Raw genomic sequence first — 20,003 nt, 5'->3', positions numbered from 1 at the left:
TTGTTATGTTGAGTTGTTTGTGAATCTGGTGTAGTTATTTAGTAGTGTCTGGGAGAGTAAAGTTGTTTCACAGGACTTGCATGATGCATTATTGTTTCCTGTATCAAAGAAGGGTGACTTGTCCTTATAGTACGTGTGTGACAATTGGAGGAGAATCAGTTTGCTGGATGTGGTTGGTAAAGTTATTGCTAAAGTAATTCAACAACATTTATAGGTAGTTGTGGGGGAGGTCATTGCAGACTCTCAGTGTGGTTTTCATTATGTATCTGCTGCAGTTGGTTGTTTACACATGTTACTGATTATCGGATACTAATATGTAAAAACAAGACTGATATAACTGATAACCAATAGCTGATCTGATTATCAGTTCATTTCTATAACAAACATGTAAGAAAAATGATTAGCTATATACACCAAAATTCTTTTACTGTGGATCGTTTCTTATGAATTATGGTTTGAAAATTGCCTATTGTGCTTTTGAGCAGTGCTCAAAAATCTAGCATATTGTGCTCAAAATTATGCTCAAAATTATGCTCTCAAAATCAAGTATATTTGACTCTTCCAGGCCTTAAATTAACATGCGGTCAATGGACAAAATCTGCACAAATGGCACAATGTCTGCACATAATTAGTTTTGGGCGGACACACATGTCCTTGCAAAACCAATAGTGGTACCATAAAAGCTGATGTGTACATGTTTGTTTGCAGTGCTAACAATAACTGTCACTTGGTTGCTAGGAGATACTACATTTTCCCAACCCAAGGATTTACCAATGCCACCTCCCCTATTTGGGCGTTTGGATTCAGTGGAATGGACTGGAATAGTGGACTGGAATGGAATGATGGAAGGGAACGGTATAATTTCAATTGGTGATCACATCTTTATAAAGACCACCTTCTAACAAGACCACCTCTTTATAAAGACCGTTTTTCTTTAATGTCTAAATTGCTGTTATCTTGTAGTTTTAGAATGCATCCCCATAGAATGGTCTTATTGACCAGTTGTGCGCCACATGCCTAGAGTGATATCTGATTTGTGACTGGATCTATGAAAACCGTTCTTATCACCCAAGACAGGAAGCTTGATTTTTTCACACAAACACAAAGCTTAATGAATGCACTATCAAGTTTCACTGCCACATTCGACCAAATTAAAGTGGTCTGCTTTTGCTGGCTGCTTTTTTAGAGCACAGTGGCGAGCCGTACGAGTGGTCTGGGGTCTTGATGGAGCCCTGGCCAACCGGGAGATGGCTGTGTGTGGCTGTACAGCTCCGTGGTGTTGGACAATGACCTGTGCTGTAAATTTCCTTTCATTTTAGCCAGTTCTGAGCCCTGAATGGCCTATAACTTGGCCTAATTCATCCCAACACGTTTCTTTTCAATTTTTGAACACCATCTTGCCTGCCTTCCAGGGCCCCCGCCTCCCACCCTTCTGGAGCTCGCCTGATACAGACAACCTCGGTTTAAAAACTATCTAAAATGGCGGGAGACTTAGCTGTTGACTACTTCTTCACTGGATGATCAGGAAGGTAAGAAATTGTTGCAAAACGTGTAAAAATTTGGTATGCGTAGCTACCACCATTGGCCAGCTACAGCACACTGAATATTTAAAACTGATGTTTCTCGATACTTTTAAATGGGCGATAAGACCGGTTTTCCCAGAGATAGTCACATTTGTAATACAGCAATATACCCCATGCAAAAACAGTTTGGCTGTACAAAAATGACATCCCCATCAAACTAAAAGTAACTGACAACTAAAGGAGCTAATATCTGGGTGAGGCCAAAAAATACTGGCAAATAACATGCTATAATTTGGTCCTTTATCATTGACTTGTGCAGTCTTGCTGCATTCCTAATTAATTGATTCCCTGTAACTCTAATTGGCTAGTAGTTTAGCCACCATTTTTCTCCTCTACAATGCCAGACTATTGGGAAAGGTACCAATTTACTAGCCTATTAGATTTACAGGGAACTAATTAGGAATACAGTCAGACTGCACAAGTCTGATAAAGGGCCAAGATTACTGTATAAATTATACTTAGTTGCCAATATATATTAGCATTCATTTCTTGGCCTTACCAGATATTAGCTCCTAGCTTTAGTTCTCAGTTGTTTTTGACACATCTTTTTTGTATAGCCAAGCTGTTTTTGTATGGGGTATATAGCTATTACTGTATTGTATCATAAACCAGATATTACTGGCTTCTCTAGACATAACATGTGGCACACAATTCATCAATAAGACTGTCTTATAGGGCTCTAAAACAACAATTCTGATATTAAAGTAAAACGATCTTTGTAAAGAGGTGGTCTTTGTTAGAAGATGGTCTTTATAAAGAGGTGACCACTGACTGAAATTACCTAAGTACCGTTCAATTCCATTGCACCATTCCAGTCCATTCCACCATTCCATTCCATTCCACCATTCCATTCCACTGAATCCAGATGCCCTCTTTGTGTACTGCTATCACCAGCAGTTGTAATGACCACAGCTTAGTGATATGTTGCAGCTATGTGGTTGTGTTTAACCTCAAAGCTTTCAATGGAAACTCCCTATTCCAATTCCAGCAGTGTAAAGTGCTCCTCTAGCTCATGTCTGTACAATTTGACTATGTCTGTACATTTGTGAATATGTAAGGACATTTGTCCTATGCATAATGCACTCAAGCCTATTGGCTATCTGGATCCCATGCAAAGGGTATGAAATTCCAAACACTAGTCAGGCAAGATTGAAGTGCCCTAATAGAGCAGTTATCCTAATGTAACAGTCAACCGTAACTCAAGTACTAATTTTATAAACTACTGAGTTGCTATCAAATTCAACTTCGAAGGGTGTAACCTTAAAAAATTTCCCTCCTAGATTGGCATACTTTGCATGCTATAGTATGCTTATTACAAGAGTCCTATGTATTTAGGCCCTTAAAATCTGGATTAGAAACCAGTTATCACATTTCCTGGAGCTGCCCATGCCTAATGTTCCTATGAATGCCACTACCATTAGATTACCTGTGCTACCACTGCAATTTCCTGAGTGGTAAATAGTTAGTTTTTACAGTGTAGGAATATGAAGATTTTCAGTGCTTTTGATGTATACTATAGTTCTCTAACACTTGAGTTCTTTATATGTTAACAAAAGTCATTTTTCCATTACAATGTTATTGAATAGTATAACATTATTGTCTTTACAGTTGAAGCAACTTGCATTGAAGGTGGTATTCGTCTTGTTGATGGTGCTAATAATCATCAAGGCCGTGTGGAAGTGTGTCACAATAATGTATGGGGAACTGTGTGTGATGATAGCTGGAATAGAAATGATGGAATAGTTGCTTGTCGTCAACTGGGATTAAGATTTGTTAGATATGTTGACTCTGCCTACTTTGGAAGAGGAACAGGACAGATCTGGTTAGATGATTTATATTGTACAGGATCAGAGTCTCGACTGATTGATTGTACCCATAATGGATTTGGTGTACATAACTGTGGACATAGAGAAGATGCTGGTCTGTTTTGTGAAGGTAAGCAATTTTATTAAAAGTTTGATTTTTGTTGTATGACATTTGTGGCACTCTGTTATTTAACTAATTTCTATTTATGACAATTTTTCAAGAAGGTGGCATGTGATACAGTTAAAGAATTTATCAGCATGTGATTTTAATATTGTATTTTTAGGCCTATTTTCTGGTGGTTGAACACAGCAAATTAGACAAAAATAAGCTCTCACATAAATACAGTATGTGGTTGTGTCACGTCCTCATATGACGTTGAGTAATTAAGGTGTAATAAATATGCATTAATTCAATCTATTCCATGTGTACAATACAGGTTAGCTCCCAACCGCTCACTTCTGTTTTCCTTAACTGTATTCTACAATAAGAGATGATAAGAAATCAATGTGAATTGGACATTTGGACTTAAGCGCTGTATACACTGAATGAGTGGAGTGTTTTAAGGTTTTATGCTAGTGGTAGGAAATACTAATGTAACCACCATGGCTGTTTGGGCTGACAGTTCTTAATTTTGTCGTTATTGATTTTTATTATTTTGCTAGCCCCTACCCAGGATTGTTTTGTGTAGGTAGTGTCTGGTGTGATGTGTGTGCTCTGTAGATCATTTGATTGTTAGCCAACCACTGTGATGGCACATTCCCGGTATACAGTATATATGTATGTGTGTATAACATGCAGTGTGTGGTAAGGTATGATGTGGGAGTCTCTATGGAGATAAAATCCAGTTATAATATACTGCACTTTTAATAGACTGTAAAATGTATGTAAGTTACGTACCATTAATCCCATTAAATTTCATTATGGTCTTACATAAATGCCATATAATTATACTGATGCATATAAACTCACAAAACAATCTTTCAATCTTTTGGTCTACCAGATGCTACATGTGGTCCCTGGTGGACAAATTATGGTTCAAGATGACTGATTTTGAGGGACTAGTTGTGGCATAGTAGATCCTTAATATCAGGGTGATGCTATTATCTAATCCAAAACAGCCAAGCTGTAAAAAAACAGTGCGGCCCTCAAAAAGGCTATAGTGAAAAAAGATGTGAAATCCAAGGTGGCGGCCAAGAAATGGCTGTGATGGTAGGTTAGTGGCAAAAATTTTAATTACGACAATTCAGGTGAATTTGCATTGCCTCCTCCACTAGGATTTGGCACTAAATTCACCTGAATTGTCGTAATTAAATTTTTTGCCATTAACCTACCATCACAGCCATTTCTTGGCCGCCACCTTGGATTTCACATCTTTTTTCACTATAGCCTTTTTGAGGGCCGCACTCTTTTTTTACAGCTTGGCTGTTTTGGATTAGATTTCACTTCTTTTTGTATCTGTATACCCCAAAGCCGGCCTATGGCCGGCTTTAGGGCTTCCTTCTAACTTTTTTTTTCTTTTTTGCAGGAATTGTGGAACAAAGGAAGAAATGTTGTGTACAGTTTTTTTGTCTAATTAAAAATATTTGTATATTTAACAATGAAAGATAATCATACTGTAGGTAATAAGGTGACTTCTTATACATAACTGAACTGTAGCTGAAACTCCCATTGTTTGTAGCTGAACTCTTTTCAGAGTGACTTATTTCTAGCTGAACTCTCTACATGGTGATTTGTTTCCAACACATATTTCTACAGGATGATTTGTTTGTAGCTGATCCCTATAAGGTAATAGCTGATATCTCTACAGGGTGATTTGTTTGTAGCTGAACTTTCTACAGGATAGTTTCTTTGTAGCTGAACTCTCTGCAAGGTAATTTCTTCTAGCTGATCTCTCTACAATGTAACTTCTTGTAGCTGATCTCTCTACTGGGTGACTCATGTCTAGTTGTACACTGTGATTTGTTTGTAGCTGAATACTCTACAGGGTGATTTTTTTGTAGCCAAACTCTCTGCAGGATGATTTGTTTGTAGCTGAACTCTCTACAGGATGGTTTCTTTGTAGCTGATGTCGCTCTAGGTGACTTTTTTCTAGCTGATCTCTCTACAGGATGGTTTCTTTGTAGCTGAACTCTCTATAGGGTGATTTTTTCTAGCTTAACTCTCTCTAGGGTGATTACTTCACAACTGAACCCTGGCTTCTTCTATCTGATCTCTCTACAATGTGATTTGTTTGTAGCTGAACTCTCTACAAGGTGACATTTTCTAGCTGAGCTCTCTCTTATTTCTAGCTGATCTCTCTACAGAGTAACTTGTTAGTCTAGCTGATGTCTTTACATGGTAGATTTTGGTTGTTAAACTCTCTGAATGAAGACTTGTTTGTAGCAGAACTTCTACAGAGTAAATTGTTTGTAGCTGAACTCTCTATAGGGTGACTTGCTTCTTGTTGAACTGTCTATAAGGTTAACTGTTTGCAGCTGAACTCTCTACAGAATAACTTGTAATGTAATAGAATTATATGATGGAGTAAATAAATTAGCTGAATGCTCTATTAGGGTGACTGTTCTATTAGAGTATCTCGATCTCGCATTTGCCACATGGAGTTGGCTTTCGAATCATAACTCAGTGCAAGGGCGTCAGAACTGGGAGGGCCAGGGGGCCATGGCCCCCACACTATTTTCAAAAGTATGTTTTGGCCCCCCACTTTTGGGGCCAACTAGCTCAGGTTGAAACAATCAGCCAAAGCTATATGCACAGAAATACATACATCCATACGAGAAGCCATACAACACCACGTACCCAGTACTGGCATCACCAGTCTTCCACTTGAGTCCTCCACAACTGTCAAGCCATTCACTGTTACACCCAAAAACGCCTATAATTTTATTTATTATTAGTCCTTGCACGTGACATCTGTTGTTCAAATATTTTCCTGGAGCCTGTGCAGTGAGAAACTTAAATAGTGGAAAGAATGCCACATCGGTGGTATTATGATGGGAAAGGTTACGCTCGAATGGAAGGATAGCAGCAGATCTAAGAGGGCAGTCTCATTGTAGTGCGTGAATGTACAGGAGTTGCTGACTTCTGAGTACTGACTATTGAATTTGGCGAAGAGTTGATTTATCAAGTAGACTAGTCTAAAAGAGAGGCATACAAGGATATGTAAATGAGAGTAGCCAGCCATGAACACAGTAGTGGTGTGGGGTTCACGTGATCCTCACAGTTGGAACCTGCTACCCAGTTCCTTCAAGGTATGATGTTTTGCTTAGCGGATAACACTGTTAATGTTATAATCCTTGTAGTGGAGGTGCTGTACAATAAACATAAAGGAAAGACCTTTACGTGACCATGATTTCTCACGTGATATATACATGCATCGAGCACGTGCAGTAGGTATAGCGGCCATTAGCAGAATAGGGAGTGAGCAGATAGCTGTGCATACATTGTAGCTGTAGGGTTATATTTATTAGCTAGTGATAACACTTCACAACACCCATATATAAGTGCATGTATGAACTGAGCTACAGGAGCCCTATCAATGTGAGCCTGCATGGGCTGGGTGTTGATCAGTTTATAGTTAGCTGATTTTGGATGATTTGGCCCCCCCACTCTAAAAATCGTTCCTACGCCCTTGACTCAGTGGTTTGTAATCCGATTCTTCTATACTACTGTAAGGACTTTCTATGAAGATTATTCCAACTATACACCGATTTTCAGTTCATTGGTCTAAGCAGTTTGCCTAGTAGGCGTAAAAACTAATACTTTTTTGTTCATAAAAATCGATCGCGTAATTGTGACACAAGTTGGGTTTTGTGTCATATCTCCATGGTCTTTATCTCGATTCCTTTCAAACCACCAAAAGGCACTCCTACGATGGTTACTCCATCTACATAGCAATTTTCAACTCATTCCATGAAGCGGTTTACCCTGTAGGCGTGACAACAAATCAATCTTGTTTTACACGAATAATCAGTCAGAACTCCCAAACCATTCATCGGATTTCCACCAAATTTGATGCTAGGATTCGCCTTTGGACTCCCTTTCTGTGTGCCAAATGTCAAAGCGATCGGGATACACGTTTGCAATTTTTGAAAGTGTGCCAAAACACAAAGAAAAAAAAATGAAGAAAAAAAATCGAAACTTTGGCAGCTCGTATCTCGGAAATGGCTGGAGCGACTTCCTTCAAATGTGGTATGTAGACTCCCCTGGCTGGCAGGCAACTCTGTAGCAAATGTGGTTCCAATCGGATAAGGGATCACTAAGATACAAAAGTATGAAAATGACGTTTTCTTTCTTCCTGTCAATATACCGACAGTGTGGCGCGCTGGCTTCTTGGGCTGCACAACACACTATCTTGTGTCTTGATATGTACTACTACTACTACTACTACTACTACTAGAGAGTGAAATGGCATGGAGCTGTAATGAGAACACACAAATAGTGTGTTTTCCAGCCAAGGAAAACTACTGTTTCAAGCATGCGCAGACAAATATCAAGACACACGGTAGTGTGTCGTGCGGCCCAAGAAGCCGGCGCGTAACACCCGTGAGTATATTGACAGGAAGAAAGAAGACGCAATTTTCGCACCTTTGTAGCTCTGTGCTTCCTTGATGAAACAAGACGATTTTTGCTGTGGACATGCCCTCCAACTGCAGCACTCCACATTCCAAATTTGAGCGAAATCGCTTCGCGCGTTCCCGAGATATGCGACTTCAAAAATTGGCTCAGTTTCTTCGTTTTTTTTTTTCTTCTTATTTTTCTTTTTCTTGTCGCACACTTACAAAAACTGCTATAAAACCCGAACACCATATCCGATTGCCTTGAACTTTGGCACACACAAGGGAGATATAAAGGCGTATCTCGGTACCAACTGTGGCTGGAATACGATAAACAGGCAAAGAGTTATGAGCGATTATTCACGAAAAATAACACCAATATGTTGTCACGCCTACAGGGTAAACCGCATATGGGAAGAAGCTGAAAATCGGTGGGTGAATAGGTTAACTATTGAACCTCAAACCTTTTGTGGTTTGAAAGAAATCGAGCTACCAAACAGGAAGATACAACAAAAAAACCAACAGTGTGTAACAATTACGCAATCGAGATTAGCTAATTAAAAAAACGACTGCTTGCCACGCCTACCAGATAAACCGCTTGGGGTAATGCTTTGAAAATCGTTGTACAGATGGAGTAATCATCTTAGAAAGGCTCATCAATGGTGTAGAAGAATCAGACTTAAAGCCACAGAGTTATAACACGAAATCCAACTTGGTGTAGCAAGTGCGAGACTGAGATACTCTAATAGAGCAGTCATCCTAATAGAACAGTCACCCTGAAGAGAATTCAAGAGATCAGCTAGAAATAAGAAACCTGTATAGAGATCAGCTACACACAAGTCACCCTGTAGAGAGATCAGCTAGAAGAAGTTACCTTGTATCGAGTTCATGCAACTATGGAAAGAGATAGTTCAGCTAGAAAAAATCACCTTGTAGAGTTCAGCTACAAAGAAACCACCATGTAGAGAGTTCAGCTACAAACAAATCGCCCTGTGGAGAGATCAATAGAAGAAGTTACCTTGCAGAGAGTTCAGCTACAAAGAAACCATCATGTAGAGAGTTCAGCTACAAACAAATCTCCCTGTAGAGAGATCAGCTAGAAGAAGTTACCTTGTAGAGAGTTCAGCTTCAAACAAATCACCCTGTAGAAAGATCAGCTAGAAGAGGTCACCTTGTAGAGAGTTCAGTTACAAAGAAACCACCATGTAGAGAGCTCAGCTACAAGCTAGTGACCTTGTAGAGACATCAGCTAGAAGAAGTTACCTTGTAGAGAGTTCAGCTACAAAGAAACCATTCTTTAAAGAGCTCAGCTGCAAACAAATCACCTGTACAGAATTCAGCTACAAATAAATCACCCTGTAGAAAAATGAGCTAGAAAAAGTTACCTTGTAGAGAGTTCAGTTACAAAGAAACCACCATGTAGAGAATTCAGCTACAAACTAGTGACCCTGTAAAGACACCAGCTAGAAGAAGTTACCTTGAGAGAGTTCAGCTACAAAGAAACCATTATTTAAGAGCTCAGCTGCAAACAAATCACCTATACAGAATTCAGCTACAAACAAATCACCATGTAGAGAGATCAGCTAGAAGAAGTTATCTTGTAGATAGTTCAGCTACAAGCAAGTCACCCTGTAGAAAGATCAGCTAGAAGAAGTCACCTTGTAGAAAGTTCAGTTACAAAGAAACCACCATGTAGAGAGTTCAGCTACAAACTACTCACCTTGTAGAGACATCAGCTAGAAAAGTTGCCTTGTAGAGAGTTTAGCTACAAAGAAACCATTCTGTTTAGAGCTCAGCTGGCAACAAATCACCTGTACAGAATTCAGCTACAAACAAATCACCCTGTAGAGAGGTCAGCTAGAAGAAATTACCTTGTACATAGTTCAGTTACAAAGAAACCACCAATAGAGAGTTCAGCTACAAAGAAATCACCCTGTAGAAAATTCAGCCACAAAAAAATTGCCCTGTAGAAAGATCAGTAGAAGAAGTTACCTTTTAGAGAGTTCAGCTACAAAGAAACCATTCTGTAAAGAGCTCAGCTGCAAACAAATCACCTGTACAGAATTCAGCTACAAACAAATCACCCTGTAGAGGTCAGCTAGAAGAAATTACCTTGTACATAGTTCAGCTACAAAGAAACCATCAAGTAGAGAGTTCAGCTGCAAAGAAATCACCCTGTAGAAAATTCAGCCATGAACAAATTGCCCTGTAGAAAGATCAGTAGAAGAAGTTACCTTTTAGAGAGTTCAGCTACAAAGAAACCATTCTGTAAAGAGCTCAGCTGCAAACAAATCACCTGTACAGAATTCAGCTACAAACAAATCACCCTGTAGAGAGATCAGTTAGAAGAAGTTACCTTGTAGATCGTTCAGCTACAAACAAATCACCCTGTAGAGAGATCAGCTAGAAGAAGTTACCTTGTAGAGAGTTCAGCTACAAAGAAACCACCATGTAGAGAGTTCAGCTGCAAAGAAATCACCCTGTATAAAATTCTGCCACAAACGAATTGCCCTGTAGAAAGATCAGTTAGAAGAAGTTACCTTGTAGAGAATTCAGCTAAAAGAAACCATTTTGTAAAGAGCTCAGCTGCAAACAAATCACCTGTACAGAATTCAGCTACGAACGAATCATCCTGTAGAGAGATCAGCTAGAAGAAGTTACCTTGTAGATAGTTCAGCTACAAACAAATCTCCCTGTAGAGAGATCAGCTAGAAGAAATTACCTTGTAGAGAGTTCAGCTACAAACAAATCACCCTATTGAAAGATCAGCTAAAAGAAGTCACCTTGTAGAAAGTTCAGTTACAAAGAAACCACCATGTAGAGAGTTCAGCTACAAACTAGTGACCTTGTAGAGACATCAGCTAGAAAATTTACCTTGTAGAGAGTTCAGCTACAAAGAAACCATTCTGTAAAGAGCTCAGCTGCAAACAAATCACCTGTACAGAATTCAGCTACATACAAATCACCCTGTAGAGAGATCAGCTAGAAGAAATTACCTTGTAGATAGTTCAGCTACAAACAAATCACCCTGTAGAAAGATCAGTTAGAAGAAGTTACTTTGTAGAGAGTTCAGCTACAAAGAAACCATTTTGTAAAGAGCTCAGCTGCAAACAAATCACCCTGTAGAGAGATCAGCTAGAAGAAGTTACCTTGTAGATAGTTCAGCTACAAACAAATCTCCCTGTAGAGAGATCAGCTAGAAGAAATTACCTTGTAGAGAGTTCAGCTACAAAGAAACCATCATGTAGAGAGTTCAGCTGCAAAGAAATCACCACTGCCCAAATTTCAAGGAAATAGCTCTTTCCAATCTGAAGTTATCAATTGTTGGCAAATTGGATGTGTGTGGAAGGCCCCTTTTCGCAAATCCGGTCACATATGTATTATATATATAATTTGTACATTTACTGATAAAATATTTAAAGTACATCTACTTCATCTTTTCTTCTTCCTGTAGTAAAGAAAAAAACATAGGTTAAAAAAGTCCCAAAGCTGGCCATAGGCCAGCTTTGGGGTATACAAATACAAAAAGAAATGAAATCTAATCCAAAACAGCCAAGCTGTAAAAAAAGTGTGCGGCCCTCAGAAAAGCTATGGTGAAAAAAAGATGTGAAATCCAAGGTGGCGGCCAAGAAATGGCTGTGATGGTAGTTTAATGGTAAAAATTTTAATAACGACAATTCAGGTGAATTTTTGTGCCGCTTCACAAAATTTACCTGAATTGTCATTATTAAAATTTTTACCATTAACCTACCATCACAGCCATTTCTTGGCCGCCACCTTGGATTTCACATCTTTTTTCACCATAGCCTTTTTGAGGGCCGCACACTTTTTTTTTTTACAGCTTGGCTGTTTTGGATTAGATTTCACTTCTTTTTGTATTTGTATACCCAAAAGCCGGCCATAGGCCGGCTTTGGGACTTTTAAACCTATCTTTTTTTCTTTACCAGAGGAAGAAGAAAAGATGAAGCAGATGTACCTTAAATATTTCTGATTTTATCAGTAAATGTACAAATTATATATATAATACATAATATATTTATTACAGAACTGTCCATGGTTGTTTCTTTGTAACTGAACACTCTTCAAGGTAACTTCTTCTAGCTGTTCTCTCTACAGGGTGATTTATTTGTAGCTGGATTCTGTACAGGTGATTTTTTTGTTGCTGAGCTCTTTACAGAATGGTTTCTTTGTAGCTGAACTCTCTACAAGGTAACGTCTTCTAACTGATCTCTCTACAGGGAGATTTGTTTGTAGCTGAACTCTCTCCAGGTGATTTGTTTGCAGCTGAACTATCTAGATGATGGTTTCTTTGTAGCTGAACTCTCTACAAGGTAATTTCTTCTAGCTGAACTCTCTACATGGTGGTTTCTTTGTAGCTGAACTCTCTACAAGATAACTTCTTCTAACTGATCTTTCTACAGGGCAATTTGTTTGTGGCAGAATTTTCTACAGGGTGATTTCTTTGCAGCTGAACTCTCTACATGGTGGTTTCTTTTTACTGTAGCTGAACTCTCTACAAGGTAATTTCTTCTAGCTGATCTCTCTACAGGGTGATTTGTTTGTAGCTGAATTCTATACAGGTGATTTGTTTGCAGCTGAGCTCTTTACAGAATGGTTTCTTTGTAGCTGAACTCTCTACAAGGTAACTTCTTCTAACTGAACTCTCTACAGGGAGATTTGTTTGCAGCTGAACTCTCTTCATGATGGTTTCTTTGTAGCTGAACTCTCTACAAGTTAACTTCTTCTAACTGAACTCCCTACATGGTGGTTTCTTTGTAGCTGATTTTTCTTCAGGGTGATTTGTTTGCAGCTGAACTCTCTATATGGTGATTTCTTTGTAGCTGAACTCTCTACAAGGTGACTTCTTCTAGCTGATCTCTCTACAGGGTGATTTGTTTGTAGCTGAACTCTCTTCATGATGGTTTCTTTGTAGCTGAACTCTCTACAAGGTAACTTCTTCTAGCTGAACTCCCTACATGGTGGTTTCTTTGTAGCTGAACTCTCTACAGGTGATTTGTTTGCAGCTGAACTCTCCACATGATGGTTTCTTTAAATTTGTAGCTGAACTCTCTACAAGGTAACTTCTTCTAGCTGATCTCTCTACAGGGTGATTTGTTTGTAGCTGAATTCTGTACAGGTGATTTGTTTGCAGCTGAGCTCTTTACAGAATGTTTTCTTTGTAGCTGAACTCTCTACAAGGTAACTTCTTCTAACTAAACTCTCTATAGGGAGATTTGTTTGCAGCTGAACTCTCTTCATGATGGTTTCTTTGTAGCTGAACTCTCTACAAGGTAACTTCTTCTAGCTAAACTCCCTACATGGTGGTTTCTTTGTAGCTGAACTCTCTACAAGGTGACTTCTTCTAGCTGATCTTTCTACAGGGTGATTTGTTTGTAGCTGAATTCTGTACAGGTGATTAGTTTGCAGCTGAGCTCTTTACAGAATGGTTTCTTTGTAGCTGAGCTCTCTACAAGGTAGTTTCTTCTAGCTGATGTCTCCACAAGGTCACTAGTTTGTAGCTGAACTTTCTACATGGTGGTTTCTTTGTAACTGAACTCTCCACAAGGTAACTTCTTCTAGCTGATCTTTCTACAGGGTGATTTGTTTGTGGCTGAACTCTCTACAAGGAAACTTCTTCTAGCTGATCTCTCTACAGGGAGATTTGTTTGCAGCTGAACTCTCCACATAATGTTTTCTTTGTAGCTGAACTCTCTACAAGGTAACTTCTTCTAGCTGATCTCTCTACAGGGTGATTTGTTTGTAGCTGAATTCTGTACAGGTGATTTGTTTGCAGCTGAGCTCTTTACAGAATGGTTTCTATGTAGCTGAACTCTTTACAATGTAATTTCTTCTAGCTGATGTCTCTACAGGGTCACTAGTTTGTAAATGAATTCTCTACATGGTGGTTTCTTTGTAACTGAACTCTCTACGAGGTAACTTTTTCTAGCTGATCTTTCTACAGGGAGATTTATTTGTAGCTGAATTCTCTACAGGTGATTTGTTTGCAGCTGAACTCTCCACATGATGGTTTCTTTGTAGCTGAACTCTCTACAAGGTAACTTCTTCTAGCTGATCTCTCTACAGGGTGATTTGTTTGTAGCTGAACTATCAACAAGGTAACTTCTTCTAGCTGATCTCTCTACAGGGTGATTTGTTTGTAGCTGAATTCTGTACAGGTGATTTGTTTGCAGCTGAGCTCTTTACAGAATGGTTTCTATGTAGGTAACTTCTTCTAGCTGATGTCTCTACAGGGTCACTAGTTTGTAAATGAATTCTCTACATGGTGGTTTCTTTGTAACTGAACTCTCTACGAGGTAACTTCTTCTAGCTGATCTTTCTATAGGGTGACTTGTTTGTAGTGGAATTCTGTACAGGTGATTTTTTTTGCAGCTGAGCTCTTTACAGAATGGTTTCTTTGTAGCTGAACTCTTTACAAGGTAACTTCTTCTAGCTGATGTCTCTACAGGGTCACTAGTTTGTAAACGAATTCTCTACATGGTGGTTTCTTTGTAACTGAACTCTCTACAAGGAAACGTCTCCTAGCTGATCTCTCTACAGGGAGATTTCTTTGTAGCTGAACTCTCTACAGGTGATTTGTTTGCAGCTGAGCTCTCTACATGATGGTTTCTTTGTAGCTGAACTCTCTACAAGTTAACTTCTTCTATCTGATCTCTCTACAGGGTGATTTGTTTGTAGCTGAACTCTCTACATTGTGGTTTCTTTGTAGCTGAACTCTACAAGGTGATTTCTTCTAGCTGAATTATCTCTTTCTATAGTTGCATGAATTCCCTACAAGGTAACTTCTTCTAGCTGATCTCTCTACAGGGTGAATTGTTTGTGGCTGATCTCTCTACAGGGTGACTTGTTTCTAGCTGATCTCTATACAGGTTACTTGTTTCTAGCTGATCTCTTGAATTCTCTTCAGGTGACTGCTCTATTAGGATGACTGCTCTATTAGAGTATCTCGATCTCGCACTTGCTACACCAAGTTGGATTTCGTGTTATAACTCCGTGGCTTTCTACTACACCATTGAAGAGCCTTTCTAAGATGATAACTCCATTACAGCGATTTTCAAAACATTACCCCAAGCGGTTTACCTGGTAGGCGTGGCAGGCAGTCGTTTTTTTATTAGCTAATCTCGATTGCGTAATTGTTACACACTGTTGGTTTTTTCGTTGTATCTTCCTGGTTTTTAGCTCGATTTCTTTCAAACCGCAAAAGGTTTGAGGTTCAATAGTTAACCTATTCACCCACCGATTTTCAGCTTCTTCCCATATGCGGTTTACCCTGTAGGCGTGACAACATATTGGTGTTATTTTTCGTGAATAATCGCTCATAACTCTTTGCTTGTTTATCGTATTCCAGCCACAGTTGGTACAGAGATGCGCCTTTATATCCCCCTTCTGTGTGCAAACTTTCAAGGCGATCGGATATGGCGTTCGCGTTGTATAGCAGTTTTTGTAAGTGTGCGAAAAGAGGAAGAAAAATAAGAAGAAAAAAAACGAAGAAACTGAGCCAATTTTTGAAGTCGCATATCTCGGGAACACTTGAAGCGATTTTGCTCAAATTTTGAATGTGGAGTGCTGAAGGTGGAGGGAGTGTCCACAGCAAAAATCGTCTTGTTTCATCAAGGCAGCACAGAGCTACGGAGGTGCGAAAATTGCGTTTTCTTTCTTCCTGTCAATATACTCACAGGTGTTACGCGCCGGCTTCTTGGGCCGCACGACACACTACCGTGTGTCTTGATATAGTGCACATTTTTTGAGGACTTTTAATCAAGACACATGCCGGTAGTGTGTCATGCGGCCCAAGAAGCTGGCGCGCCACACCGTGAGTATATTTACTGGAAGAAAATTGAATTTTCACACCTTTGTAGCTCCATGATCCCTTATCCGATTGGAACTAGTTTCACTACAGAAGTGCCCGCCAGGTAGGCCACGCCACATACTAAATTTAAAGGAAATCTCCTTAGCCATTTCTGAGATATGAGTGGCCAAAGTTTCATTTTAATTTTCTTCATTTTTTTCTTTTCCGTAGGGGGCCTATGGGGGCTTCGATTTCTTTTCACACACTTTGCACAAATTGCTATAAAACACAAACTTGTAACTCCATTGTATTGATATTTGGCACAAGTAAAGAGCATATAAAAGTACATTTGCGTACCAAGTTTGCTGTGAATCTGACAAATATCCAGAGAGTTATAAGCGTTTCTTCAAGTAAAAAAAGATGAAACTTTTGTCACAACTACAAGGTAAACTGAGTAGAGGAATAACTTGAAAATTCGTGTGTACATAGGCTGATCATCGTAGGAGTGTCTTTTGGTGGTTAGAACAGCAACAGACTTACAGCTACAAAGTTATAAAGCAAAAACTGAGCAAGAGTAAAATCGTGGGATCGAGATACTCTAATAGAGCAGTCACTGGGGCAAAAAAGGTGCATAAAACATGTTGAAAAAATGAACTGATTATGACCAGAGTCCGAACCAAGGAACTCCATACCTAACTCCTGCATCCTTAACCACTGAACCACTGCTATCTCGGTTGATCACTTCACTTAATTTCTACCTTATAAATGAAATTTCTAGCTTAATAAGTAAAACTGATCTACCAATAGAAAATTTAGATTGTTCTAGAGCATTCTATGTGTGTTCTATTAGATGATTTCAGCGAAAGCAAAAACGTGCGCTCTATTAGAGCATTAGCCCCATACTATTGTTGCAAAACTTTGAGGCTCAATCTAGTAGCTAGCTATTTCATCAAATCAGAGCCATTTTCATATCGATCAGTGGTATATTTGCAGTATTAACTTAGTTTCGCCCCCAGGCAGTCTGTGAGCAGACTAGTATGACCGACTCGTGCCAATCATCATCATAATAAGTGCTATGCTAGCAAAACTTGTGATACAACAGTCTGGAAATCATATTCCAGTAAATGGTGCATGATTTGGTTTTTGAAAATACAAAAAGAAGTGAAATCCACTCAAAAACAGCCAAGCTATAAAAAAGAGTGCGGACCTCAAAAGCCTGGGTGAAAAAAGTTGTGAAATCAAAGGTGGTGGCCAAGAAATGGCTGCAATGATGTTATTGCTGAAAATTTTTAATAATGGCTGTGTGCATCGTAAAATTTATTAGCATTAATATCATTGAAGCCATTTCTTGGCCACCACCTTTGATTTCACAACTTTTTTTCACCGAGGATTTTGAGGGCCGCACTCTTCTTTTTTTTTACAGCTTGGCTGTTTTTTTGAGTGGATATAACATACATAGAATGTTCTAGTATTTCTATTGGGCGATCTATGGAATTATTTATGAGCAGATTTAAACTAGTTATAAAACAATAATTAAGTGAGGTGATCAGCCAAGGTATAGTGGTTCAGTGGTTAAAGACACAAGTGTTAAGTATGGAGGTCACTGGTTCACACTTTGGTAAGTTTTTTTTGATATTCTTTGTGCACCTTTTTGACCCCATATTGATTGCTCTACTAGATATCTCAACCCCGCAATTTTGCACTTGTTTGGTTTTTGCTTTATAACTTGAGCTGTAACTCTATTGCTATTTAAACTATCAAAAGGCACTATTATGATGATCAGCCTATGCACACACCAATTTTCAAGTTGTTCCTATACTCGGTTTACCCTGTAGCCATGACAAAAGTTCGACATTATAGCCCATCAGATTCATTGGTATGTGAATTCACCTTTATATGCTCTTCATCCAAAGATCAAGGCAATCAAATTGCATGTTTACATTTTATAGCAATTTTTTCAAAAGAAATTGAAGCCCCGTAGCCTTCATACTGCATAAGAAGGAAAAATGAAGAAAATAAATAGAAACTTTGAATGTCCATATCTCACAAATGGCTGTTGCAAATTTAATAACATTTGCTGTGTGACCTATCCTACCTGGCAGAGAGCTATATAATGCAAAAAACATGATTTGCTTTGGAGAAGGGGCAATGGAGCTATGCACAAGGTACAAAGCTATTTTTCTTTCTTCCTGTCAATATACTCACGGTGTGGCAGGTTGGCTTTTTGGCTGCACAACACACTACCATGTGCCTTGATATATAGTATGTCGTTTTTATTTTATGACTTCAAGCAGGTATTTTATTGTGCTATTAAGATGATCTAGCAATGCATAACTGTTGTACTGTAGTAGATTTTATAACTACTCCATTAGAGTGTATATACATGTCTCAATTCATGTCTACTCTTAAAATACTGCAATTGATGCTGATTCCTACAAATTCTTAATATTCACAAACTTTCACTAGAAAAATTGCTGCATTCCTATACCTGAACACCATTTTAGTGATTTCAAGATTTTATCAGCTAGTTGTGGACATTTTTTTTGCAAAAAATGATGCTATTTAGTATAGTGATTCAAGTGAGCATACCATTTGTTTTCCATAGAGAATGAACCCTCCTGCATTTCTCTAGAGTGTACTTAATGATAAACCCATTTTATTGGCTAAGAAAATCCTTCAAATTGTTAGTATATAGGCTTTCTTGTTGTGCAGACCAGTCAGTATAATCTAATCCAAAACAGCCAAGCTGTAAAAAAAGTGTGCGGCCCTCAAAAAGGCTATGGTGAAGAAAGATGTGAAATCCAAGGTGGCGGCCAAGAAATGGCTGTGATGGTAGGTTAATGGTAAAAAATTTAATAACGACAATTCAGGTGAATTATGTGCCTCACCATAGCCTTTTTGAGGGCCGCACACTTTTTTTTACAGCTTGGCTGTTTTGGATTAGATTTCACTTCTTTTTGTATTTGTATACCCCAAAGCCGGCCTATGGCCAGCTTTGGGGCTTTTTAAACCTATTTTTTTTCTTTTCTATAGGAAGAAGAAAAGATGAAGCAGATGAATACTTTAAATATTTCTGATTTTATCAATAAATGTACAAATTATATATATACAATACATGTATTTATTACAGAACTCTACATGATGGTTTCTTTGTAACTGAACACTCTACAAGGTTTGTAGCTGAACGATCTACAAGGTAACTTCTTCTTAGCTGATCTCTCTACAGGGTGATTTGTTTGTAGCTGAACTATCTACAAGGCAACTTTTTCTAGCTGATCTTTCTACAGGGTGATTTGTTTGCAGCTGAAATTTCTCTACAAGGTAACTTCTTTTAGCTGATCTCTCTACAGGATCACTTGTTTATAGCTGATCTCTCTACAGGGTAAATTGTTTCTAGCTGAACTCTCTACAGGGTGGTTTGTTTGCAGCTGAACTCTATACATGGTGGTTTCTTTGTAACTGAACTCTCTACAAGGTGACTTCTTCAAGCTGATCTCTCTACAGGGTGATTTGTTTGTAGCTGAACTCTCTACAAGTTAACTTCTTCTAGCTGATCTCTCTACAGGATCACTTGTTTGTAGCTGAATTCTGTACAGGTGATTTGTTTGCAGCTGAACTCTCTACTTGATGGTTTCTTTGTAGCTGAACTCTCTATAAGGTAACTTCTACTAGCTGATGTCTCTATAAGGTCACTAGTTTGTAGCTGAACTCTCTACATGGTGGTTTCTTTGTAACTGAACTCTCTACAAGGTGACTTCTTCTAGCTGATCTTTCTACAGGGTTATTAGTTTGTAGCTGAATTTTTTACAGGGTGATTTGTTTGCAGCTGAACTCTCTACAAGGTGACTTCTTCTAGCTGATCTTTCTACAGGGTGATTTGTTTGTAGCTGAACTATCTACAAGGTAACTTCTTCTAGCTGATCTCTCTACAGGGTGATTTGTTTGTAGCTGAATTCTGTATATGTGATTTGTTTGCAACTGAGCTCTTTACAGAATGGTTTCTTTGTAGCTGAATTTTCTACAAGGTAACTCCTTCTAGCTGATGTCTTACAGGGTCACTAGTTTGTAGCTGAACTCTCTATATGGTGGTTTCTTTGTAACTGAACTCTCTACAAGGTGACTTCTTCTAGCTGATCTTTCTACAGGGTGATTTGTTTGTAGCTGAACTCTCTACAAGGTGACTTCTTCTAGCTGACCTTTCTACAGGGTGATTTGTTGGTAGCTGAACTATCTACAAGGTAACTTCTTCTAGCT

The 20,003-nt window shown here is 38.7% G+C and overlaps 1 protein-coding gene across 1 annotated transcript in view; it reads left to right on the top strand.

The window, feature by feature from the left end:
• LOC136263147 (scavenger receptor cysteine-rich domain-containing group B protein-like) overlaps positions 1–20,003 on the top strand; it is a 73,087-nt gene that overhangs the window by 16,628 nt on the left and 36,456 nt on the right. The window contains exon 2 of the mRNA XM_066057647.1: positions 3,192–3,518. Coding sequence (XP_065913719.1) covers positions 3,192–3,518 — 327 coding nt within the window. The remainder of the gene's footprint in view (positions 1–3,191; positions 3,519–20,003) is intronic.

Source organism: Dysidea avara, chromosome 8, assembly GCF_963678975.1.
Source record: "Dysidea avara chromosome 8, odDysAvar1.4, whole genome shotgun sequence".
Lineage (NCBI taxonomy): Eukaryota > Metazoa > Porifera > Demospongiae > Dictyoceratida > Dysideidae > Dysidea > Dysidea avara.
The sequence above is the reverse complement of the archived record's forward strand: the minus strand, read 5'-3'. Positions and strand labels throughout refer to the sequence as shown.